Source organism: Gopherus evgoodei, chromosome 6 (genome assembly GCF_007399415.2).
Source record: "Gopherus evgoodei ecotype Sinaloan lineage chromosome 6, rGopEvg1_v1.p, whole genome shotgun sequence".
Lineage (NCBI taxonomy): Eukaryota > Metazoa > Chordata > Testudines > Testudinidae > Gopherus > Gopherus evgoodei.
Window position 1 is genome coordinate 75,302,221 of NC_044327.1, and position 27,344 is coordinate 75,329,564.

Below are 27,344 nucleotides of genomic sequence, written 5' to 3' on the forward strand. Positions count from 1 at the left end.
CATCAGGAAACAACACTAACTACATACAGAATGCAAGCTCAACAGGCTGCTTTCTGTTAAATGGGATTCCTGAACAGCTTTAGCGTCATTTTGTTTTGATTAAAACAAGATGCCACATTACCCTTTACTTCTGATTTCTTTAGCACTTCCTCGTGTTTACGCTGCGCTCAGGGCTGTGTAATAACAACACACAGCCCAGGACTGAGAATCCTTTTATTTTGTCTGGTATGAAAGATTTTTGAAATTTCCCCGCAGTTTAAAAGACCCGGGTCAGATGCCTGAGCTGTCTCCGTCCAAGATTCCTTTCCGCTTACTGCAGAGTCCTTAGCACAGACCTCATGTGGAAATGGCATTGGGTGATGTAGGGCAGCGAAAGCGTGAAGGTGTATTGCGCGCACTTTGGATTGCGCACGGATCTGTTCATCGCCGGTACGTTAATAAAAACTTTGGTTAAGGGCTGGAGAAGAGATGGAGGCGGGGGGCGTATTGTGAGGGCCATAGCTGCTTCATTATGGGATCGGAGGGAACGGTGTACTGTTGCTTGGTTCAGGTGTTGGGAACTGAGATTGTTGCTAAACTGCAGGGATGCGGCGGGGAGATGGTTGCGCTTGGATCTGGGGGTGGGGATACTGTGTTGTTGGGGTTACTATCGTTGCTTTGTTAGGGTGGGGTGAGAAGCTAATTGCTTGGTTGGGGAATCCGTTCCTAAGTAGGGAGAAATTGGCTGTTCGGTTGGGGGGTGGGGGGAGATAGTTGCTGGGTGGGGAGATAATAGGCGTGCTAGCTGCGGTGTGTATGCACAGCCCACCCTCTCTGTGTGCCAGATGACAGGCAAAGCCCCTATATATGCCGCCGGGAAGCGCATTCATCAGTAGCGCTATCCTTTCTCTTGCTTCTCAAGAAAGTTTGTATCCCAAAGAGCAGAGTCGAGCCGGGAGGCGTGCAGGGCCTGGGCCGCTGAGACCCCGGGACCCCGGGATTGCCCTGCACAAGACCCCAGCGGCCCATTTGCTGGGACTCTGCGAGGAGTCATGGAAGATCCTTTCAGCCTAGACAGATTTTCTCCGGTACTCAACCTCTCGAGTGCCCTGCAGCCAGGCTGGAGCCTGAATCTCTCCTCCTCCCCCGGGGACCGGCGCTGGTCTTCCATTAGCCGGCAGGTGCGGGTGATCTCCGCGACCGCCATCCTGCTGCTCGGGCTGCTGGGCAATTGCCTGGTGCTGCATCGCCTCTGCTGCTGTGGTTGCTGCGGCCGGGGCAGGCGGCGGCGGAAGATGGATTTCCTTATCGCCCACCTGGCGCTGGCCGATCTCTACGGCTGCGGGCTGGCCCTGCTCTCGCATCTGGCAGCGGAGCTCTTGGGGGCCGCCTGGCCAGAGGGGGACGCCGCCTGCCGCCTGCTTAAGCTACTGCAGGGCTCCGGCCTCCTGGCCTCGTCCAACGTGCTGGTGCTCATCGCCATGGAGCGGCACCACGTGGTGAGGCGGCCGGCGGACCCGCCGCTGCCTGCCCGGGCCTTGACCGCGCTGGGCTGGCTGCTGGCGCTGCTGCTCGCCCTGCCCCAGGCCTTCGTCTTCAGACTCGCCTCCCGCCCCGGGGGCAGCCGCTGCCTCAGCATCTTCGAGCAGCTGCCGCGCTGGCACGGCCAGGCCTACGGCGTGTACGGGGCCGTCACCGGCTTCTTGGCGCCCGTCAGCCTGCTGTGCTGGGCCTACGGCCGCATCCTTCTCGCCCTCTGGGCCGCCCAGGAGGAGAAGGCGCCTGCCGGGCGGGAGGAAGGCGGCAGCGGCCGCCGCCGGGGGCGGCCGGCCGCGCGGCCTCTGCTGCTGAGGCTGCCGGCCGCCAGCTGTCCCATGCCCCGGGCTCGGGTCAAGACGCTGCAGCTGACGCTGGTGCTGATCGCCCTGTTCGCGCTCTGTCGCCTGCCCCGCTTCGTGCTGGAGCTCAGCATGGCCTTCGGGCCAGGTGGGGACGCCGCGGCCGGGCTGCGGGAGGCGCGGGCCGCGCTCGGCATCGTGGCGGTGACCAACAGCGCGCTGAACCCCTACGCCTATCTGCTCTTCCAGAGCCACCGGCCCTGGGCGCGCCGTCTGCAGAGGAGCCTCTGCAGTGCGGGACCCGGCCCCACCTGCTGCTGCCCCGGCCCCGAGGGAGAGCCCCGCCGCCGCCCGAACCACCGCGCCCCGCACAGACACCGCCCGAAGGACGGGCCGCCCCCCGGAGCGCAGCGCGCCGCGTTCTGCACCCCAGCGCCGCCGCCCCGCTCAGGCCCCCGGGAGCCTGAGGACACCTTCGCCTGTGAGAGCGGCTTCTAATCAGCCTTTCGCGGGCTGGGGACAGGGCCCCCAAGCGGCACCCACTGCAGCAGGGGCAAGCAACGGGCCACCGAGGGCAGAGAACGATATCATTTAAAAACAACAAGGAGTCGGATGGCACCTTAAAGACAGGGCTGGCGCTTCCATTTAGGCAGCCTAGGCAATCGCCTAGGGCGCAAGGATTATTGGGGGGCAGCATTTTGCCGGGGCGGCGGGGCACGGCAGGTGGCTCTGGTTTACCTGCCTCAGTGGTGCCTGCGGAGGGTCCACTGGTCCTGCGGCTCAGTGGAGCTGCTGCGGCATTTCTGCGGACGGTCCGCTGCTCCCGCGGCTCCAGTGGACCTCCTGCAGGCACGACTGCGGCAGCTCCACCGGAGCCGCGGACCAGGGGACCCTCGGCAGGCACGACTGTGGCAGGTTCACCAGAGCTGCGGGACGGCGAAATGGCCGTGTGCCTAGGGTGCTAAAAATACTAGCGCTGGTCCTGCTTAAAGACTAACAGATTTATTTGGGCATAAGCTTTCGTGGGTAAAAAACCCACTTCTTCAGATGCATGGAGTGAAAAGAATATCTGAAGAAGTGTCTTTAAGGTACCACTGGACTCCTTGTCATTTTTGTGGATACAGACTAACTCCACTACCCCCTGATACTTGATGTGGTTTAACATCCTCCTTGGCCCAGTGCCAGGTCATCACCCCAGCCTGTCCTTCACCAGCACCCCTCCATCACTCTCGCACACACCTTTTTCTCTTCCCATTACTTTTCCCATTAATTTCTGCCACTTCTTCCTGTCTCTCTCCCATACCCTTCCTCTCAATCATCTCTTCAGCTTTCCTTTCTTTCTTTTCCAGAGTCCGAATAAGGACAAAGATTGGGTTTAAAGTTAACTCCCCTGGTGAGAGGCTCCTTACATGTTCGAAATGCTCCCAATACACTGATCTCTGTGTTCCTGTGATGACAGAAATTCAATTCCCTAGCCAAGCAGCGGGAGCAAGCCTTATTTCATCACTCTTTGTAGCCATGTGATGACTAGATGTAATGTGGTTTATAGAAGCTGAACTGTGTATTTTGCATCTATAATATTTTTATTACAACTGAACTAGCCACCTCCTTGTTCCTTAGGGATGTGGGGCTCAAAGTTAGGGTTTTCAAACCAGCCCCAGTACTTTACAATTATATGCAGATACGTATAGGCAGGAAGGAATTTCAGAAAGCCTTTAACTGAAAGCCTCCTGAAAACTAGCCAGGATAAGGCTCTGTATTATGAGGTGTTCTTCTGCACCATAACAATTTTAATGTCCTTAACCATAGCATCGTCCTTTGTGTTTTCAGTCTTTTTTTTTTTTTTTTAAACAGGAGTAGAGTGCAAAAATCAGCAGGGCTGCTGTTGCTATGCAAACTGACTGAATGTTGTAAATATGAATAGCTCTATATTTGTAACCTTTACAAAGCCTTCTGAATCTTTTTGTTGCACTCTGTGGACTTAGTGGTAACCCATTTGTAAATAAAATCAATGAGTATATGAAGTGACATTTTGTTTAAAGAAACAGTTTAAAAGTAATGGTTCCATTTTGTTTCAGTTTGGCTAGACTCAGTAGGATAAGCTGCTGAATGTGTTAATCGGCATTGAAGACTGAGTCAGTGGGCTGTGTGGGCAGAGTGTAATGGAAATCTACATGTACAAAACACACCTTGCAGAAGCCAAAGGTCTTCTAAAAAGTTTTCAGATAGCTAGGTAAAACTATTGAGTTGAGTGTGAATTGTTTATCATATGGCACAATATACATCATGGTATATACATCAACACTACTAACATCTTAGAACTGTGTGGGTTCCATCTAATTACAACAGAATTCTGAGACCCAGGGATAACAAGAGTTGTCCTTTAACCTAGTGACAACTTGATTCCTGTAGATGGAACCTGAACAGTATTCCATAATTGGACTTGATGCTACAACTGGGAGCTACATAGTTACTGGTTCTCGTAACTTCATTGGAAATGTAGTGTAGAGAGGCCTTAGAATCACATTCCAATACTGCTGGGGTCAAAAGGTGGTAATTTTGAACACAAGTTTTAACTTGCTTAGGCTGTGTCTAGTCTGTTTCCCTCCTAAAGCTTCACAGTATTGCTACCACATAAATAGTGTGTAATGGTGTGTGAACCTCACACAGGCCCTAAAAGGATTTATGTGGGCCTGAGAGGCTAATTATTTTACCTGTCTCCTCCTGGAAGGAAGAACTAGGCTTAACTGATCATGAAACCAGTTTGGTAAGAGCAAGCTGGATAGCAGAAAGTCAGGAAGTTGAGAGCAGAAGTGGGCTGTAGTAAGGGATGGTGTAGTTATTTCCAAGGAACAGAGACGTGGTGGGGAGGAAACCTGGGGTGGGAAAAATGAGCCAGGGGTCGTAGCCCTGAAAGAAGGGTCAACCCACAGAAGTTGTGGGGAAGACGGCCTGAGAGAAGCTGGGTAAGAAGACCAGGGAAACAGCAGCAAAGAGTGGGACTGTACTGACCTTGGCTGCGGGTTACAGGGTCCAGGAGCTGAAATAGTAATAGTAATAGATCCTGCCAGACAAGTTCCCTCTGAGCCTTGAAATTCTGCCACTTTACTGGCAATTACAGGCCAGTAAGCCTAACTTCAGTACCAGGCAAATTGTGTGAAACTATAGTAAGAATAGAATTATCAGACACATAGATAAACATATGTCGCAGGAGAGTCAACATGCCTTTTGTATTGGGAAATTCTGCCTCACTAATCTATTAGAATTCTTTGAGAGTCAGCAAGCATATGGACAAAGGTGATCCAGTCAATGTAGTATGTTGAACTTTCAGATTGCCTTTGACAAGGTCCCTCACCAAAGATTGTCAAGTATCAGAGGGGTAGCCATGTTAGTATGGATCTGTAAAAGCAGCAAAGAATCCTGTGGCACCTTATAGACTAACAGACGTTTTGGAGCATGAGCTTTCGTGGATGAATGCCCACTTCATCAGATGCATGTAGTGGAAATTTCCAGGGGCAGGTATATATATGCAGGCAAGCTAGAGATAATGAGGTAGTTTAATCAGGGAGGATGAGGCCCTGTTCTAGCAGTTGAGGTGTGAAAACCAAGGGAGGAGAAACTGGTTTTGTAATTGGCAAGCCATTCACAGTCTTTGTTTAATCCTGAGCTGATGGTGTCAAATTTGCAGATGAACTGAAGCTCAGCAGTCTCTCTTTGAAATCTGGTCCTGAAGTTTTTTTGCTGCAGGATGGCTACCTTAAGGTCTGCTGTAGTGTGGCCAGGGAGGTTGAAGTGTTCTCCTACTGGTTTTTGTATATTGCCATTCCTAATATCTGATTTATGTCCGTTTATCCTTTTCCGTAGCGACTGTCCAGTTTGGCCGATGTACATAGCAGAGGGGCATTGCTGGCATATGATGGCGTATATTACATTGGTGGACGTGCAGGTGAATGAACCGGTGATGGTGTGGCTGATCTGGTTAGGTCCTGTGATGGTGTCGCTGGTGTAGATATGTGGGCAGAGTTGGCATCGAGGTTTGTTGCATGGATTGGTTCCTGAGATAGAGTTACTATGGTGTGGTGTGCAGTTACTGGTGAGAATATGTTTCAGGTTGGCAGGTTGCCTGTGGGCGAGGACTGGCCTGGCACCCAAGGCCTGTGAAAGTGTGGGATCATTGTCCAGGATGGGTTGTAGATCCCTGATGATGCGTTGGAGAGGTTTTAGCTGGGGACTGTATGTGATGGCCAGTGGAGTCCTGTTGGTTTCTTTCTTGACACAAATCAGATATTAGGAAATGGCAATATGTGTGTGTGTGTGTGTGTGTATGTGTTTCATACACTGTCTCATGCATACACTGACACACATGTAACACTGTCTGTGTCTCACATATATACACACAGTCTTTCAGACTCACCTTCCAACACACACTTACACTGTTGTTACTTCATGATACTTCCTGCAATGCACATATGTTCTCTGTAATTTTATTCTTTCAAAGTGCTAATTTTTTTGACTGGTCTATGCATGTCATAATTTTTATTTCTTTTACGCTTAAATTTAATTCTTTTGAGTAGTGAGTTCTAAAATGCCTAACCTGTCCTGGCTGGAGTCATATGGTAACTTTTTTAAAATATATCTAGGTTTTTTGTTTCTCCTGGTGACTCATATCTGCACATTACCTTGATATTGGTGCACATAAAATTCATTCCACACGGCTGAAAAAAATTAAAGGGAACACTGATAATTGGATAAGAGGGAAGGGCCAGTCATGGATCAGTAACTGGTTAAAAGATAGGAGACAAAGGGTAGAAATAAATGGTCAGTTTTCACAATGGAGAGAGGTAAATAGGGTCTCCCAAGGATCCGTGCTGTTCAACATATTCGTAAGTGATCAGGAAAAGGAATGAACAGCGAGGTGGCAGATGATGCCAAATGACTCAAGATAGTAAGTCCAAATCTGACCGCCAAGAGTTACAAAAGATATCACTAATCTGGGTGAGAAGATGGCAGGTTAAATTCAGTGTCGATAAGTGCGAAGTAATGTAGGTTGGAAAACATAATCCCAACTATCCATACAAAATGATGGGGTCTAAATTAGCTGTTACCACTCAAGAAAGAGATCTTGGAGTCACTGTGGATAGTTCTCTGAAAACATCCACTCAATGTGCAGCAGCAGTCAAAAAACTAACAATGTTAGGAAGTATTAGGAAAGGTATCGATAATAAGACAGGCAAATATCATAATGCCATTTATAAATTCATGGTATGCCCACATCTTTAGTACTGCTTGCAGTTCTGGTTATGCCATCCAAAAAAAGAATATTAGAATTGGAAAAGGTGCAGAGAAGGGTAGGGAAAATGATTAGTGATAGGGAACAGCTTCCATATGAGGAGAGATTAAAAAGGTTGGGACTCTTCATCTTAGAAAAGAGAGGACTAAGAGGGGATGTGGTAGAGGGCTATAAAATCATGAATGGTGTGGAGAAAGTGAGTAGGAAAGTGTTATTTATCCCTTTACATAACAAGAACTAGGGATCATCCAATGAAATTAATAAGCAATAGGTTTAAAACAAAGATAAGGGGGTACTACTTCACATGATGCACAGTTTATTTGTGGAACTCATTGCCATGGGATGTTGTGAAGGCCAAAAGTATAACAGGGTTAAAAAAAACTAGATAAATTCATGGAGGATAGGTTCATCAATGGCTATTAGCAAGATGGTCAGGGATGCAACCTCATGCTCTGGGGTGGCCCTAAACTTCTGACTACCAGAAGCAGGGACCAGATGATAGGGGATGAATCATTTGATAAATTACCTTCTTCCATTAATTCTCTCTGAAGCATCTCGCACCAGCTAGTGTCAGGAGATAGGGATACTGGCTAGATGGACCATTAGTCTTAGCCAGTATGTTTGTTTTTTATGTTCACCTGATGGTCTTATATGCCTGTGGATCCAAGAACAGAATTTGTCCTTTACTTTTTCCTTAAATTCCATGTGTTGCAAAGTTAATTTGACTCGGACTGCAAGAATAGTAGTGTGGATGTTTAACATTGATGTGAAAATGGTGTACATGATTATAAAACTAACACTATTAAAGTAACCAATTTTGAAGTTAAATTGGTTTAACTTTGTACAAGCAGAGTTTATGCTGGGTATCTAGCGTAAGGAGAGAGGGAGTACTAAAGTGCTTCCCTTTTCTCCTCCCAGTGCTTCAGAAAGAAGGCTCATACCCAAAGGAGATTAAATAATTTATTTATGGAAGCCAACATATTTGGGTTTTTTTATTTTGTTTTAACAAATACTTTGATTTCTTAAAAAATTACAAGAAAAGTATAATTGAATATCAGTGTTGGAAGGACTAGTCTAACCCCTGCTGAAAGGGGGAACCAATCCCCAGACAAATTTTTGTCCTATCAGTGATTGAACTCACAACCCTGGGTTTAGCAGGCCAAAGCTCAAACGACCAAGCTAACCCTCTCACCAAGAGAACTAGTTAACCTTAGTTTTAGAATAAGTATGTGGTGAAGGAAGCCACCATACTTGCAAATAACAAAGTGTTTGGGGATTTTTTTTTCCATAGCACTTGGTTGATAACATACAAATGTAGAGATTACAAGACATTAAACCTAAGATTGGTGGTGTTATTTTTTGTGTGTTTAACTTCTTTTTTCACAGAGAAAAATACAAAATTGTAGCTCTGCTGCATATAATTTCTTTTGACTCACTCTTTGGACTGCTGTCTTATCCTTGAGAGGCTTGAAAGAAGAAATGTTACTGGGTAAAAGGACAGATGGACAAGCCAGGATAAGCAAACGCAGGCCTGAAAAGTCTGTACTGACCAGAAAGGCACAATGTTTAAAACAAGAGAGTTGGTGCCGAGGGGTCAGCTTCCAGCAACAGGAGAATCAGCCCCTCAGTTGCTCTCTACAAAGTTGGAGAGAGAACTCAATTTGCCTCTTCTTCAAATGAACCAGTTGACCAAAAGCCTCCAGCTTCTTAGGGAGTGTCCCCCACCTCAACTACCTGTTCCTGAAATCAATTGGCTACTGAAAGCCTTGGGTAGAGACACAACCAAAGCTCCCGGTTCAGAGGGAGAGTTGATTCTAGCCTCCCTTGTACTGGAAGCTGAGAGAAGATTAAGAATTGATAAACATAAGGACTTGCTCAACCCAATGAGTGATCTGCCTGCCTCACAATGGGATGCCACCATTGTGAGTAATCTGTGCACGGCTCAAAACTGGTTAATAAAGGTCCCTGGAGTGAGTTAAGAGCTGGTCTGTGTATACAGAGCAAAACAAAGGCTTACATGTAGCAGAAAGGGTATGTCAGCACCACAGTGCTCCCAACAAAGGTCAGGCCTGCAAATTCCCTGTGACTTCAAATTCATCTCCTTTTGGTCATTCCAAAAGTGCTCCAATCCATAGGGCAGTGTGTACGTTCCATCTGCCTGAGACTGGTAGGTAGACACTGAGCGTGTACTCCCATTGCCTTTATATTATTTTTGAGGAATATTGATTATAATTAGTTACTAGAGGGAATATGATTATTTCAGGGAGGGTCTGATTATTGTTGTAAGATTAAGGTATTCATTTATTTATCTGTTCCCCTTGATCTTCCTTCCTTTTTATCCTAATTTCTGTCCTTACTCCTTTAACACTATTCTCCGCCTCCAGACATGTTTGTTCCTTCTTAAAAATGCTTGGCCCTTGATTATTTAACAAAGAAACACGAAAATCAGGATGTTGGGCACTAGGATGGCAAGAGAGGGCAAGTTGCTCAACTGTAGTAATTTTTTTGGACCCATTTGTGGGTTTGCCATAGTCAAGGGGCAGTGCATGGTTATGCTGTCCCAGGAATAACCCAACAGATCCATGATGTCTCTCAGTCACAGTCTGCCTCCTAGTTTTCCTTTCATCCACAGAGGAAGTACCTAGTATTAGGCCTACGGTAGCTAGCACACTGAGGATTGGTAGTCACTACCCCATCTTTTTGTCCCTCTCCTGTTTAGTCCCGTCCTGCTCAATGACATGGAGATGAGGCAGCCCTGCAAAGGCTCCTCTGTGCTGCTACCTATGATCCAGGAAGCTGGTACAAGGGAGTAGACAGGTTGCCATATTCCCTCATGTAGCACACAATGTGCCACAGACTGGCCCCCTCTGTGAGCAGAACACCTACCCACGACTACATTTTGAAGCAGGCTCACCAGCTTTGAAAGGTACTGCTGTGTCCACAAAGGCTTCAGACTACATAATTTTCCCTTCTATATAATTTCTTTAAATGATACATAATGAGATACCACTGGAATAAAGGCTTGTAATCATTCTTATTTTGGAATGTACTGTACAGTATCCTGCCCTCTTCCAGATCTTTGAACACTGTAATTCCCTTCACTCTTCAAGTTTTGAACAGTCCTAGACATTCATGTGTGAATATTTTTCTCAAGTCATATACTCAGTTTCCAATATATTCCTCAGATCTGATCCCTTTTCTATTTTTCAGTTTTGCTGACAGTGATTTGATCACTATCTGAACCTTGTACTCATTTTTAACAAGAATTGTAACCTACACTGCACTGCTCAGAGATTCATTTGCACTATTAATGTATAACCTTTGATTCAGAATAAAAACTGAGGGGGAAATACTAATGGTAGGTGTAAGATCTGCTTTAATGTATTATGCGAGCAAAACCATGATACGCTATAGTTTAAAATATCACATTTAAAACATCTAGTAAATCAGTCTATCGATTCAGTTACTCAATAGGTGTAAAATGTTTAATCTCAGAAAGCAGATGGTATTTTCATGTTTATCTTTGCCAGTTTAATTTTACTGTTGAAATATTTATTATGGATTCCTATTCGAGAGCTCTTAAAAATGAGGCATAATGTGATCGTGAACAGTTACTATAGCAGCTGCATGTACATTAGCTTAAAAAGTAAGCTGCACATTGAAATGCTCATGTAATTATGTATTTCATTAAAAAAACAGAGTAGGTTACAGTTGCCAGTCAATTTTCCTACCTACGCTCCATTTCTTTGTAAGAATGATTTTCTGTAAGGTCTACTAGAAGTGATTTAAAAATATTGACATTTTCAAAGTTAATCTTTTCTTTGGGATTCCCATTGCAGCACATCTCCTTCCTTTTATCTTTTAGTCACGGATTCTGCATTCAGATGCATACAGGTGTAAGTGTCCATTTGCATGGAGAATTGGTACCTTAGACTATAAGATTTTCTGGCAGACTATATCTATTTTATTCAGTGCACTGCATACAGTTGATGATTAATGAATAGGTCTACTCACAAACATTGGTCTTCATGCTTTGTAGTTTCCTGTCACATATAGAGAAAAATTGGTGTTTATATTTGCCTATTTATTGCTCTGTGAGTTATATGCAAAGTTTGCATACTGTTGAGTTCTGGATAGCAGGCCCTAGAAACAGATGTTGAAAACTGTCCATCAAAGTTCATTAGGAGAGGAAAAAGAAACACAGGTCTCTAATTTTTATATGCCTGTGTGTGTATATATACACACATATTTAGAGAGAGTGAGTGAGTTGTCTATTCAGGTACCTACCATAGCCTCAGAACTTTTGTTCAGACTGACACTAGTTATTGCTCTTTTTTGATGCTCTACATCCTTTCTGGTGTGGGTGTGGGAGGGTGGGGTTAGGGAATCTTTTTCATTATTATTTTAAAATGTATCTGGGTGCTAGAATATTTCACTATAATCTGTATCCCACTGGATCAAATCCTGAGGTCTTTATTCAGTTTTGAATTAGTCCTTGCAAAATCTCCTTTGAATTTTGTTGCTTAAATATTAATTGGCTAATACAGTCTGTATTTTCTTAATACACAATATTTTATACAAAGCTATATATACACACACATATATACATATATATATATACACACATACACATTCACAAACACACTTTCCTTCTCATGTATCCTTAAAAGCTGATTAACCCCGTGAAATTTGAAATTTTACATGAGAGGAGCTAGGTTTGGTATCATGGTCAGCTATAAAACAAACACATTTAACTTGCTAACAAGGATATAAAAGTTTGTGTGAGCTTTATTTTCATGGATTGCTATCTTAAATTAGCAAACAAATTGTGATGTTATGAATTATATAGTGTTGCAATTACAACTGCATATATTCATTTCCTGAGTGCGTTCATTGAGCTCATTTAATAGAAATTGTTACTATAAGGGCACTCAGTAATCCCTTGTTGCAGTTACTTTATTCATTAGTGTTCATTTGGAGCCACCTGTGAATTGCATCTTTATACTTTCTTGGTTCTTTTAACCAGTCCTGATGCCATCTGAGATTAGCTATAACATTGGAATAATTCTGTCCCAAACTTTGTTTCCAGTTGATAAATTGCTTCTTGTTGTACTTGTGCACAGAGGCAGAGATTCTTGGATAGTTTACTATGGAGCAAAGCTTTTTGTCCAAGGAATATGTGACTTCTGGAAATGTTGTGGCTATGTTTGTCAGTTCATCTGGATCAGCAGACAGATCTGTAAAAAACAAAAACCAGTTAGGCACAATTTGCCAAGATATGATTTGGTAAAAACAGAATCATTAAAAATATTTAGTGAAGAAACGTGGTTAGAATACCAAAGAGCTGAGGAGGTACTGAATGCCCATCTGAATATGCTATATATTTCCATTTGTCAGTTCGAAGCATATAGGTGGAAGAATTTGCATTACATCCATGAAATTCACTCAGGATCCATGTGGGGTGCAGCCTTCTGGATGAGACTTCATCTTCTGCCATTTCAGCCAACAATGGTATCAAGGAATATCCACTGAGATTCTGCGGGATAGGAATTCTAGCTATATCTGAACAAAGATATAAACATAGTTACGCCTTCTTTTAATAAACTCTATAATGATAATGAACGTTATATCAACCACTAAATTATTAGTTATCTGAACAGTGACCATACTACTGTGTTAAAGTATGCCCTCTAATTATGCTTCCTGATAGGAAACAGAAACACAGAGGTTCACTAAAAAGAACATTATTGAGGCATAAAACCACAAAGCAAGGAAATTCTAAAGATATGGTTGTCACATCAATGTGAATTCCACTTTAGTGGGCCCACGTTGCAGTTCGTGTGGTGCTATTTTGTCTTTGTATGTTTGAGGTGAGATCCACCAACACTCTGGACCCTTTATGCCATGTGAAAAGACAGAGCAAAGTAAAAGGGCCCTAAAAGCTCCATATGGGATTGGGGGAGGATTTACCGGGCCTAGGCACTGCATTATTATTATTTAGCTTTTATATAGCGCTTTTCAGCAGATTAAATGCTTTACAAAAGGTCAGCATCACTACTCCCATTTTACAGATGACAAAACGGAGGCACAGAGAGTTGAAGTGACTCGCCCAAGGTCACCCATTTCCTTGCAATCCCATGTTGGGAGTGGGGTGGGGGGCAGAAGGGGTCTGCCAAGGACAGGGTCACAGCTTTGACTCAGGAACTTCTTAGTGCCAACTGACAAGGGGCACAGGAATCTCCTCCCTCTGGTATTTACATTATAGCTCAGCAAAACAGTGTCATGCAAGGTCTTGAATAAAAGTCTGTGTCACTCAGTATCATCGTGAAATGTATGTACAGATACTACATAAGGAGGTGTGTGTGTGTGTGTACATATATATGGAAAATGTCAAAGTCTGTAGCTAGGGACTGGTCACTAGCAAAGGTGAAAAACAGGCTTCCTGCCAGACAGGAGAGGTTTATCCATCTGTTTACATGTAAATTAAGTATTGTCTGGTTCACAGTGGGTTTCCTATCATCAGTCTGAACTGAATACAAATGAAGAATTGTGGGGATTTGAGAAATAAACTAACAGGAAGAGAAAAAATGAGGGTGGAAGAACCCTATCTAGAGGTGTTCTTCAAACATTTGCCTGAGTATTTTGGTAAGGACAAAGGAGGTGCCTGGGCACAATTTACTGAGGAAGAAAAAGGACATCAGTTTTGCTTAATGAAAAAGGGTCTAAACCAGACTTGGTTGAAAACACTGGGGAGAACTTGGGTGAGATGAGCAACTTTAGACAAGAAATTAACCTGTTAGTTTAGCCTCTACAACGGGTGTTAGTTTTGTTTAATATGTTATTTGTTTCTAATACTCTTACTATCAATTAAATCTCTATTTGTCTTTTTTACAATAGATAAACTTATTCTTGTTTTCACTATAAATATAAGTGTTGTGATCCTGGGTTGCATGTTACAAGCAGGGCCAGTGCAATCATTTAGGCGACCTAGGCGGTTGCCTATGGCGCTGGCATTTGGGGGGTGCTATTTTCTTCAGTAGCGAACATGGAGGCCGGATCTTCAGCCACCCCCGGCATTTTGGCGGAGGGAGCTGGGCAGGGGAGCGCAGGGAGGGCCGCCTGAGCAAGTAAGGGGGCGTGGGGGTAGCACTCAGGGGAACTCCCCACCCCAACTCACCCCTGCCCTGCCTCTTCCCCGAGCACACCATGGCCACTTCAATTCTCCTGCCTCCCAGGCTTGCCGCGCTTAAGCTGATTGGTGCCACAAGCCTGGGAGGCAGAAGTGAAGCAGTGCTCGGGGAGGAGGTGAGGCAGGGGTGAGCGTGCTCGGGGTGCTCATGCACGGAGCAGGGGTGAGCCGGGGCAGGGTGGGGAGCTGCTGCAAGGGGGGGGCACCTCAAGGCAGAGGGGGGAGCTGCTGCGAGGGGGGGGCCCAAGGTGGAAGTTTTGCCTAGGGCATGAAACATCCTTGCACCGGCCCTGGTTAAAATGTGTACTGTTCCTTTGGGAGCTGCGAGCCTGGTAATTCTGTGAGTGAGTGTTCAGTGGATTAAGGGCCTTGATACTGCAAGAAGCGCTCTGAAACTAAGGCTTGGTCTACGCTATGCATTTAAACCGATTTTAGCAGCGTTAAACCGATTTAACGCTGTACCCGTCCACACTACAACGCCCTTTATATCAACATAAAGGGCTCTTTAAATCAGTTTCTGTACTCCTCCCCGACGAGAGGAGTAGCGCTAAAATCGGTATTACCATATCGGATTAGGGTTAGTGTGGCCGCAAATCAATGGTATTGGCCTCCAGGCGGTATCCCACAGTGCACCACTGTGACCACTCTGGACAGCAATCTCAGTTCGGATGCAGTGGCCAGGTAAACAGGAAAAGCCCTGTGAAATTTTGATTTTCATTTCCTGTTTACCCAGCGTGGAGCTCTGATCAGCACAGGTGGCAATGCAGTCTCAAATCCAAAAAAGCTCCAGCATGGACCATACGGGAGATACTGGATCTGATAGCTGTATGGGGAAACAAATCTGTTCTATCAGAGCTCCGTTACAGAAGACGAAATGCCAAAGCGTTTGAAAACAAAATCTACAGGCTACACAGTGCTGCGTGACAAGCGTAACGGGAAGCCAGAGACTCAAATGGATGCTCATGGAGGGAGGGAGTGGGTACTGAGGACTCCAGCTATCCCACAGTCCCCAGCAGTCTCCGAAAAGTATTTGTATTCTTGGCTGAGCTCCCAATGCCTGTAGGTTCAAACATATTGTCCGGCATGTTTCAGGGAATAGCTCATCAATTTACTCCGCCCGCCCATGTGAAAGAAAAGGGAAAGAAATCGTTTCTTGACTTCTTTCAATGTCACCCTATGTCTACTGAATGCTGCTGGTAGATGCAATGCTGCAGCAGTGAAGAGCAGTATCCGCTCCTCTCCCCTCCCTGGTGGCAGACGGTGCAATATGACTGATATCCGTCGTCACCATCAGCCGGTGAGTGCTCCTGGCTTGCCTCACGTGAGGTCGGCCGGGGACGCCTGGGTAAAAATAGGAATGATTCCTGGTCATTCCCAGTAGATGGGACAGAACGGCTGGTAACCTTCCTCATCATAGCAACTGGGGGCTGAGCTCCATCAGCCCTCTCCCTTTCCTGTGTAAAGAAAAGAGTCTGTCCTGCCTGGACTATCATAGCAGCGGGATGCTGGGCACCTCTCCCCCGCACCGCTTAATGTCCTGCCTGGACTATCATAGCAGCGGGAGGCTGCCTCCCCCTCATTTTATCTCACTAACAAGTCACTGTTTGTTATTCCTGCATTCTTTATAACTTCATGACACAAATGGGGGGGACACTGCCACGGTAGCCCAGGAAGGTTGGCGGAGGAGGGAAGCAACGGGTGGGGTTGTTGCAGGGGCACCCCCGTGAATGGCACGTAGCTCATCATTTCTGCGGGATCTGACACAGAGCAGCTGTGCTCTCTGATACACTGCTTCTCTAGTACACTTGCCCCATATTCTAGGGAGGACTGACTCTATTTTTAGAAACCATAAAGGAGGGATTGACTCGGGGAGTCATTCCCAGTTTTGTCTTTGCGCCCCCGGCCGATCTCAGCCAGGGGCACCCATGATAGCAGCAGACAGTACAGAAGGACAGATAACCGTCATCTCATTGCCAAATTACACTGGCAGCAGACGGTACAGAACGACTGGTAACCATTTCTATCATGCAAAAGCAAATGAATGCTGCTGTGTAGCGCTGAGTATCCCCTCTGTCCGCGGCATCCAGTACATATACAGTGACTGTGAAAAAAAAAGCTGAACGGGCTCCATGGTTGCCATGCTATGGCATCTGCCAGGGCAATCCAGGGAAAAAGGGTGCGAAATGATTGTCTGCCGTTGCTTTCCCGGAGGAAGGAATGACTGATGACATTTACCCAGAACCACTCGCGACAATGATTTTTGATCCATCAGCCACTGGGGTCTCAACCCAGAATTCTAAGGGGCGGGGGAGACTGCGGGAACTATGGGATAGCTACGGAATAGCTACCCACAGTGCAACGCTCCAGAAATCAATGCTAGCCTCGGATCATGGACGCACACCACCGAATTAATGTGCTTAGTGTGGCCACGTGCACTCGACTTTATACAATCTGTTTTATAAAATCGGTTTATGTAAAATCGGAATAATCCCGTAGTGTAGACGTACCCTAACTGGTTGGTGTGTGTCTATCACTCCCTGCACAGAGAGAGTAAGGCTTGCAGAGACCTGGAAGTCAGTGCTTGGGCTGCCAGAGGCTGCTGGTTTCAGCAGGCACAGACAACACTGTTTCACACTAAGGGCAAGTGGTAATGAGGTGCCTCAGAGTCATAACCCTGGGGAACAACACAACAGCACATGGTGCAAAAGAGATTCTGGGCAGGGTGCAGTCCAGATAGGCTGCCATAACTCAGGCTGCCCCCCAAGAGCTACATTATACTAGGGGACTCTCTAGCCCCCAGAGCAGGGTTAGATTAGGAGTGCGCAAAGATGCATTGATACTCTAGGAGGCACAGTACAGAATATCACCCATGCTATCTAAACACCAAAGTGTCTGTTATGAATGTAGTACTATTTTTATCATACCTCCAAACACAGTATACTATGTGTCATTAATAACTCTGTGTTTTCCATTTCACAGTGGCCTGCAGTAGTGTGTTATCTCCTGTTTTATGCATAGGTTATTGCAGGTACATAGAGTAGTCACTTCATTTGCTAATGGCACCTACTGGTGACATTTTTTTTCTCAGTAGCATCTAACATCTTTCTTCTCCTCTCCTACCTTTGTTAAATTGCTTCTGTAGGCTATGCATCAGTCTATAGATCTGCATCCTGCTACGGTGAACAGGTGGCTTCATGGAGGCAGCATCTGACTTAGCAGTAGAAAGAAAAGTAGTATCTTATGTAAACTACAGTCTTTGGGCCAGACTATGCCCAACCCTAAATGGGTGCACAAGGGATATAAGCCCTGGTCTATTACAAAAGGAGTGTTCAAGGCTAACATCTTCAATAGCTGTAGCCTCCCTAATAGAGCCACACCACCCAAACCACCGCTATGCTGACCAGCAAAGCTGAGGCCACCTGGAGGGAAGGGCATGTCCCACCCTGTTAAAGGATATGGAATAAGAGTTGCAATCTTAGAGAAATTAACCCTACCTGCCAGGGTCACTCACGACCCTTTGCATCCACTGCAATTTATCCTCAAATCAGTCAGATAGGCAATGAGTGAATCTCCAGTTTCTCCGAAAACAAAGTATTTCGATAAGATGGTTTCTTGAGAAGAGAGACTATTTCCTTGTGACCATATAAGCCAAAGCAATTACATTTGTAATGGCCAAAGACGCATCGGTTGTTTCATCACTTGCCAGAAAGGAAAGGTTAAAAGATGACTGAGATGCTTCTTCCTTTTTTTTCCTTAGTCACCTGAATAATTTAATTCTACTTAATTTATGTTTCTATTTTTGACATACTGATTACAGGAAGGAGGAATTGGCAGAACAGAAGAAGAGTGAGAGAACAGGAAGGAGATGGCTTTAAAAATACAGACTTCAAGAAGAGAGACTGAAAAGGAAGGATTTTAAAATACTTGGATCAATAAATTATTTGGAGGGAGTGACAGACAACCAAGAAGAGAGTGATTTAAAATCTGTTAATATATTGTTGGGATCAAATCTGGATTTACATCTGGTCCATAAGATGGTATATATCCTATCCTGGCTCTGAAAGGGCTAATGTTGGCCTGAGGAGACTATTAAGCCATCAGGCTCTATCTGGGTCATGGACCAGGCCTAAATATGTCTGAAGTCCAGCTAGGAAAGGAGCTGAGAGATGACTACAAACAAAGGAAATACAGACAAGAAGGGGGCTGCAGACAGAAACTCTGCAGTCATTCTCTAGGACTAATGAGTGGAGAGTCTGGGATGGTAAAGTAGGAAGACCAGGGGGAAAGTTGGTCCTGGGGACCCTTTCTAGAATAGGGAAGTCTGATAGGAGGCCAGAAGTGACATGGAGGAGCAAGCTCCAGTGGTGAGCCCTGATAAAAGGGCAGGATTGGGATTTCCTGGGATGCACTCAGTGAGGCACTGATAAGGGAAACATAAGAGGGGTGATAGATCAAGCTCAAGGAGGGCAGAAGTTGACTTAAATTGGTACTCTGAAAGTTTGTTGGGGATGAATCTAGAGAGGTTGTGGGGAGATGCCCTGAAAAAGAGTCTGTGGCAAGAAGTGTAGGGAGGAAGCAGTACAAGTCTGGGAGTAGACCTTGACTGCAGATATAGGGACTCTGGACTGGAGCCCAGCACTGTGGGTTTTCAAACCAGACACTAGGGAAGATGGCATGAAGGCCCTGAGTAGAGGTCAGAGATGATGGAGAGCCTTGAGAGAACAATGTGAGGACCCTGGGGCCAAGAATCAGGGCCAAAGACCTTTGTGTGGACATTGGACTGTTCGTTATTCTGTTACCTAGAAGGAACAAAACTAAAGTGTGACCTGGCCACAGGGCTGAATGCGAGAGAGACCACTGCAGGACTGGTGCAGCCATTGACAGGGCATCACTATATGACAGATCAACTATACCATGTCTAGCCATGAGGGGGCATGCCAGCAGTGAGTCAATTCCTCTACAGTCTCAAGTTAGAATTTGAATCAAGGTGAAAGTGACTGAAAAGTTATAATTTGAAGGCTGTTTTGAAGGTCTTTGTGGTCTTAGTCTAATCCCTGTTGAACAGGTTCCTATGTTAAAAAAAGCACCATATCACGAAAACGGATGACATAGGGGACTGGTCATAGGATGGAGAGACTTCAGTCTCTAGTAGGAATTGACTAAATATCATTACCATCTGATGGCTGTTTGGTAAGGAAATGTGTTGGTGGTCTCACCCTGTATCTACAGTATAACAGTTCAGCTCACAAAAATCGCTATTATAATTAGCACTATAGAGTGTCCTAGGCTTCATTTAGCATAAAAACTGACCTATCCTCTTGACAATGAATGAGGTCTCTTTGGAGACCAATTAAAAGGGAAATTGTGGTGTGTTTGCACTGTGCTTCTGTTGTTTGTTGCGGTACCTGTTCTTTGGCCATAACCATAATCCAATGTTTGCAGTTCAGCACTTTTAATACATATGCAATTCATTAAGAAAAAGATAACAATGGGTAGAGGAGAAAAGGTGACAAAACAGTGAGATGAGAGGAGAGAAATATGTTGAGGGCAGAGGGATAGAAGGACATATGAGAAGTGGAAGTGGCAGAACAGAAGAGAAAGAACATCTTTTTTTCTTAGTGTTCTTTTCTCTTCTCTCTCAACAACTTTACCAGTTCTACCCTTTTCCTCCTATCCCTTTTCACTTCTCCCTTGGACAACATTCTGACTCTTCTTTCTTCTCTCAACGTTGCTGTCAGAGTCCATCCCACTCTTCCTCATCCACTTTCCTCTCTGATTTTGACACCTGGCTTTCTATCTTGTAACCATGTACCATTTTCATCCTACCAGCTTCATCATCTGTCAAGTCTGACCTTCAAAGCTAGATAGATAGACTCTCCCACTCACCAAGACGGCTGATCACTCAACATTGAGGTCTCATTTGCTCTCCTTTAACCTCTCTGCTTGATCCAGTGTGTCAGGGTCTGTGGAAGACTGGTGCCCAGGACATGGGTGGTCTGGTTTGGTGGTTGGTGCAGTGTTCAGGAACCAGAGACCAAGAGGCAGATCCAGAGCCAGGTGTCAAAGTTGAAAGTCTGAAGCTATAGAGCCATAGCCTACCATTAGAACTGGGGTCAGACTGGAAACAAGAACTGAAGCCAAGGGTCAGTACTAAGTCAGAAGCCAAAACGCTGAATAAGGTCAGAGCTGGAGCAGTCAGAAACCAGGGCAATAAGGTTGAGGGACCGGAATGAGGCTGAGGGTGGGAGCCGGGAACAGGGTAGGGTTGAAGTCAGGCGGTGCAGATTATGGCAGAAGTGAGGCAGCGGATGGTAGGGTCTGTAGCAGAAGCAAGCCAGGATCCACTTTGTTGTCCAGACAACTTCTAGTCTCTTTGTGGCTTAAATAGTGCCAAACCCGGCATCTTGCCTGGGAGATGATTGCATAATGCGAGATGATTGTGTCAACTGTCTTTTCTTCTTCGAGTGATTGCTCATGTGTATTCCACAATAGGTGATTCCAAGCTATATCTGTTGGAGGTGGGTAGGAGTTCACAGACTCTCAGGATGGAGCACAGCCCTCCCAAACCCGGCATCTTCCCTGGGAGATGATCGCATAATGTGAGATGATTGTGTGAACAGAAGATCTGGATTGGAGCAGCCACGGGTGAAACGCCCAGCTCAGCTGCCCACCAGGAAAACAGAGACCACTTTGCCAAGTAGGCTTGACGCGTGGAGGGTCACCTGCTTTCCAAGAGGACGCGCTGAACCCCTTCTGAGCACATCCTTTCCTCCTGGCCTAACCATTGAGCAGTCACGTTATAATATGGAGTGCTGTTAGGCTGGGGTGAAGGAGGTGGCCCTGGTCCTGGAAGAGCAGGTCCAGGCAGGATGGCAATAGCCATGGTGGGGCGACTCCCAGGCTCGTGAGGGTCCCATACCAATGCTGGCTGGGCCACACCAGGACAATCAGGAGGATCCGGGCCCTGTCCATTTTTATCTTTTCCAGGACCTTGCCAATCAGCAGGATGGGGGAAAAGGCATAGAGAAGCTGGCCCAACCAGGATAGGAGGAAGGCATCAGAGATGGTGCCCACTCCCAACCCCTCTGGAGCAGAATCAGGGACACCAGTGGTTCTGCCGAGTCGCCAACAGGTCCACCTGGGGAGTTCCCCACTCTTTAAAAAGCCTGTTCACCACCTCTGGGTGTAGAGACCACTTGTGCTGAGAGGAGAAGTCTTGGCTCAGGTAATCCGCTTGCGAGTTCCGGGTGCCTGGTAGGTGGTCTGTAGGCAAATGTCATGGGCTATACAGAAGTCCCATAGCCTGAGTGCTTCCAGGCAGAGGAGCGGGCCCCGCCTTGCCTGATGTAAAACATTGAGGCCGTGTTATCTGTGAGAACCCTGACCACTCTGCCCTCTGGGTGGGAGTGGAAGGCCACACACAACAGATGAACCACCCTGAGTTCCTTGACGTTTATATGCAGGGCAAGGTCCTGTGCAGATCACAGACCTTGGGTCTGAATGTCCCCCATATGGGCTCCCCACCCCAGGTCCGATGCATTGGACACCAGCTCCACTGATGGGGGCCTGCCCCTGAATAGGACCCTGCGGAGCATGCTCCACGGGGAGGACCACCATTGTAGGGAGGTGATCACCAGCTCGGGCACAGTAAGGACTTTGTCCATCCTGTTTCTGGCCTGGGAGAACACTGAGGCCAACCAGAGCTGGAGGGGCCTCATCCTGAGTCTGGTGTGGCAAACTACATATGTGCACGCCGACATGTGACCCAGTAACTGGAGGCATGCTTTGGCTGTGGTCACGGGGAACCTTGTGACTGCGTCAATGAGCCCTTTCAGGGTCTCGAATCTGTCTGGTGGGAGGGAGGCCTTGGCCGATGTCACATCCAGGATTGTCCCAATAAACTCTATGTGCTGTACTGGATCTAACGTGGACTTGGTGTCATTCACCAACAGGCCCAGTGTGGTGCACACGGACAGAAGCACCACGTGATTCCACACCTGCAACCGGGAGCTGCCCTTGACCAGCCAGTCGTCCGGATGGGAAAGATCTGGACGTCACAATGTCTGAGGTAGAATGCCACCACAGACATGCACTTTGTGAATACCTTGGGAGCAGTGGACAGGCCAAATAGGAGGACCATAAATTGGTAGTGCTCTTGCCCAACCGTGAAACGGAGGAAGTGCCTGTGTCCCTTGAATATATGAATGTGGAAGTATGCGTCCTGCAGATTGAGGATAGCATACCAGTCACCGGGATCCAGGGAGGAGATGATGGAGGCCAGAGAGACCATGCGAAACTTGAGCTTTACCATGTACTGGTTCAGGCCTTGCAGGTCCAGGATGGGTCTGAGGCTCCCTTTGGCCTTCGGGATAAGGAAATAGCAGGAATAGTACTCCTTGTATTTGAACTCCGCTGGCACCTCTTCCACCACTCCTAAGGCAAGGAGCCGCCCCATCTCCTGCCTGAGCAGGGCTTCGTGAGAGTGGTCGCCCAGGAGGGATGGCGTGAAGGATGGTTGGGCGGGGCAGAGGTAAATTGGAGGGTGTAGCCCGGGGAGATGGTGTGGAGGACCCAATGGTCCGAAGTCAGTCGTGACCACTCAGTGAGAAAAGCACACAACCGGTTGGAGAAAGGAAGTTTTATTGCGGGTGGACTCCTGGTATGAATTGGTAAGTTGTCCTCTGGCGTCCTGTCAAAGCTGACATTTCCCCCACTTGTTTACCCTTGGAGGACCCAGGCTGTGGGGCAGACCAGGACTGCCTCTGCGGGCTCTCTTATAGTCCTTTGACTTTTACATTTAGAGTGGCTGGCCTGGGTGGGAGCCTCTGAGGTTTAAACTTGGTCCTGGCTGGAGCCGGGACGTAGAGCCAAGTGTCTTAAGTATTGTGCGGGAATCTTTCAGGCCATGCAATTTAATGCCCGTCTGTTCCACAAACGGGGCCTTGCCATCGAATGGGAGGTTTTGCAAGCTGATGTGAAAATGCCTGTCAAGAAAATGGAAGAGCTTATTACTTTTTTCAAGGGAGGCAGAGGGCTGGGAGAAAGGAAAGAATCCTTCCCACTTTATATTTTGCATCAAAATGAGGCCAAGGTTTAAAACTGTTATCAACCTGGTATGCTTTTATTTCAGCATCTTCATATACTGATGTATCAAGAAGCTTCTTCTAGCAACATTCCCAGACAAAAGACAAACCATGGTAAGAATTTCAGATTTAACTGTTATTTTACAAAAAATGTCAGGAGGTGGTTGTGGGGGCTAGGGCTCTGTTATCAGTATTAATTTCAATATTATTTCAGGCCAGGAAAGCCTTGGAGGATATTATTATTTGGAAGGACAAACAATTGCAGGCTGCATGCAGAAACCCATCTATCTAAGCAAGGCAGATTTTTGTGGTTGCCTGGTGATTGAACAACATATCAAAGCATGGAGAGGGTTGGTTAGTTACGTAGGCAGCCACTGGAAGTTCGCCCTACCCAGGAATTTTACAAACCTGCTTGAATTTCTCCTGTATGAAAAATTATCAAGCATACTCCAGGAGTGGGAGAAAATTCAGGCGAGTATTAACAGGATGCTGAAGTAGGATGCAGAGAGTTCCGAAGAGCAGAACTGATTTTCACTCCCAACTCCAGCCCAGATAGTGTGCTGTGAATGGACAGAACCAGACGGCCAAGCACTGAAGCCCACAAGGGACTTTACTACTTCATGCAGCCAGTGGGATTTATAATCCATACTGTCTGGGACAATGCTTTAATGCTACTGGGGTGATTCAGTTGCAGACAGTGGTATATGCAAAGATATATAATCATGCTAAGCCTGTTACTGTTCATAATTTGCTACTGTTCTTTTAAAAAAATAGTTAAGAATCATTAGACATATGTTTAAATCACCCTCCCGCCCTGGCAATACTTAGGGTTACTTCAGATCACACATGATGCGGAGAAAGAGGGGTGGCTTTTACTTCACTCAAAGCTAAAACCCATCCTATGTACTATCCTCCATAACAATTATTTTATTGTTCATAATCCAGAAATCCCACTCTTATGCTACAATTTCCCGCATGGTAATAACAAAGATGATTGGTTGCACTTACCAGACTATGGATCCAATTCCTGGTCCCACACTGCTTCCTCTCCAGACTGTTCCCTGGGCCCATCTCAGAACAGATCCTCTGAAAATTCACCCACGACACCCCCTAATCCAGCCGGCCACGTGATCCTAGCCTTTCTGCTCCACAGTCTGTTTATAGGAGTTCATTGTGATGTTGGCCAGTGCCATCCCCAGAGTTCTTTTACCCCCCTTACTCTGGGGTCTGAACATAAGATGGTCTGCATTCAGAAATATGTCAAGAAGGACGGTGGGCTCTGTGCTCAGGGCAGTGACAAGCACCCGGTCCAACTCCATGTAGAAAGGGCAAATAGATAGGGAATTGCCGGACGTGCTATTGCCATCCTCAGCTTTAAGGCTTGATGCACTCCCTGTGCCGCATATCAGTCCGGCTAAGCCCCTCTCTGCCAGCTTCTTCGTGATGCTCTCATACTCCTCCCAAACTCATAACGCTTGCTGTACTCACACTAGAGATTAACCAGAACCCTGGAGTGCTCCTGCAGCCAACAAACAGTGCAATGCTGATGATGTGCCTCTTCCTATTAGGCACAGTTGAGCTGTGCAGAAACGAGCAGGTTGCATGGAAATGAAGGGTTAAATGCCGAGCAACTGTGTATAAACCAGCAGTAGCATCTGGTACATAGTGGGTGACAAAGAAGTGGGTAGGTAGAAGGGCCAGATCATGCAGGTACCAGGAAATGTTGGAATGGCACTGACAGCCATTTTTGCTTTTGCTATATCCACACTACAAAATGTGTGAGTAGAGATGTAACTCACAGTCCAACATGTGCGTTGCCCCACATCCCCAGGAAGCACATAGCTATGGATTCAGTGTGCACTTATACATGTTTAAGGTTTTGACTCTGGATAGGAGGAGGATTTGGGGAACAATGTGCAGTTTTTATATTGTTGGAAAGAGTAAATAACACTTTCCTATTCACTTCTCCCACACCATTCATGATTTTATAGACCTCTATCATATCCCCTGCTAATAGTCTCCTTTCTAAACAGAACATTCTGAATCTTGTTAGTCTATCCTCCTATGGAAGTCATAACATACCCATGATCATCTTTGCTGCCCTTCGTGGAACCTTTTCCAGGTTCCCCTACAACCTTTTTGAGATTGCGCAACCAGAACTGTACATAATATTCACAGTGTGGATTCACCAGGATTTTATATAGTGGCATTATGATATTTTCTATCCCTTTCCTAATGGTTCCTAACATTGTTAGCCTTTTTTGACCATTGCTGCACAATAAGCTGAGGTTTTCAGAGAACTATCTGCAATGACTCCAAGATCGTTCTTGAGTGGTAACAGATACTTTAGAACTCATGATTATATATGAGGAAAAAAATCATCCTAACTACAGTGTGCATTACTTTGCACTTAACACTGAATTTGAATAAAGTGCCTGAGAAGGTTGGGGAATCTTTGTCATTAGAAGGTTTAAAGAACAGGTTAGACAGCCACTTGTCAGGGATGGTCTAGATAATACTTAGTCTTGCTTTGAGTGCAGGGGACTGGAATAGATGATCTGTTGAGGTCCCTTCCAATCCTATACTTCTGTGATTCATCTGCCCTTTGTTGCCTAGTGTCCAGTTTTGTGAGATCCCCCTGTAACTCTTGGCAGTCAGCTTTGGACTTAACTATCTTGAGTATTTTGTATCTGCAGACTTTACTGTTCAGTCTGTTTTCCAGATGAACAGGTCAAATAGCATTCGTTCCACTACAGATCCTTGGGGAACCCTGTTAATTACCTCACTCCACTGTGAAAACTATTCATCCCTATCCTTTGTTTCCTATCTTTTAACCAATTACTGATCCGAGAGGACCTTCTCTCTTATCCTCTGATTACTTAGTTTCCTTTTGTGAAAGATCTTATCAAAGGCTTTCTGAAAATCCAAGTGCACTATATTGACTGGATCACCCTTATCCACAGGATTGTTGATACCCTCAAAGAATTTTAATAAATGATTGAGGAATGATTTCCCTTTACAAAAAAGGTGTTGACTCTTCCCCAACAAATCATATTCATCTATGTGTCTGATAATTCTGTTCTTGTCCTCATCTTCAAAAAGCTTCATAATTCTATGCCTCTCACATAGCCACTCTTGTGGTTTTACTGCATCACCCATTGGCCTTCCTCTCAGTTCATGATGCGCACCTCAGTCTTCCTATGTGTCCATTTCTTTCAGAAGTTTCTTTACATTTCTGCCATGCTGCCCTTTATAAATGGAACATCATCCTCAAACTAGTAAGTAAAGCCACTACCTTGACTTTGACCTGAAATGCCTCCTCAGGACCCACTTGTACTGTGATGCTTACAGTCAACGGTCAAGTAAATACGTAGTAGGGATTACAGAGATCCATAACATTTATTTTGTCTTTACATCTTAAGACTAAAAAAAGAGGAAAAAATGTAAGTATCTGAAACAAACTGATTGCGTACATCATTAGTCTTTGTGACCACATATTCCTATCAGTTACCCTTGTCCCACTTCTTCCAATCCCTCTATTTAATCCCTATAACACTTGTTGATCTTGTGTTAGATCTGATTGTAAACTCTTCAGAGCAGGCATTGTTTTTTATTATGTTACTACATCACCTATCACAACGGCACCCTAAACATAATGCTATTACTACTGTCGCCACCAATTCATACCCAAATCTCAAAGTTTCAGTTATTTAAAATAGAATCAAGTTACTTACCAAGCATAGTTGGATAAATATCTACAAGAGATACCACATTTGATAGGTGATGATGAGCTTTAATGTTTGGCCCCATAACTAGAAGGGGAACATGGGAACTTGCTTCATACATGCTCATTTTATAAAACTGCTGATGTTCCATAGCAAGTTCTCCATGATCTGCTGTGAATATAACAATGGTTCTTTTAAGAAGTCCTGTATCACTTAGAGCTGAAATGATCTCACCTGCAA

The 27,344-nt window shown here is 45.7% G+C and overlaps 2 protein-coding genes across 5 annotated transcripts in view; one reads left to right on the forward strand and one right to left on the reverse strand.

Moving 5' to 3' along the window:
• The first annotated feature begins 792 nt into the window (after positions 1-792).
• On the forward strand, positions 793-2,448 carry GPR150 (G protein-coupled receptor 150). The gene is given in 2 exon segments (XM_030567079.1): positions 793-963; positions 966-2,448. Coding segments are annotated over 2 exon segments (1,467 nt in total). The 5' UTR covers positions 793-846; the 3' UTR covers positions 2,316-2,448.
• An 8,117-nt stretch (positions 2,449-10,565) lies between these two features.
• The window catches only part of ARSK (arylsulfatase family member K), a 50,278-nt gene continuing 33,499 nt past the window's right edge, over positions 10,566-27,344 (reverse strand). For 2 of the 4 annotated variants that reach the window (XM_030567076.1, XM_030567075.1), the window contains 4 exons: positions 27,114-27,338; positions 17,417-17,503; positions 12,445-12,669; positions 10,566-12,344 (listed from right to left, as the gene is read on the reverse strand). In XM_030567076.1, the coding sequence (XP_030422936.1) occupies positions 12,064-12,344; positions 12,445-12,669; positions 17,417-17,503; positions 27,114-27,338 (818 nt within the window). In that variant the 3' untranslated portion in view covers positions 10,566-12,063. The remainder of the gene's footprint in view (positions 12,345-12,444; positions 12,670-17,416; positions 17,504-27,113; positions 27,339-27,344) is intronic. The other 2 variants (XM_030567078.1, XM_030567077.1) reach the window with 1 other exon arrangement.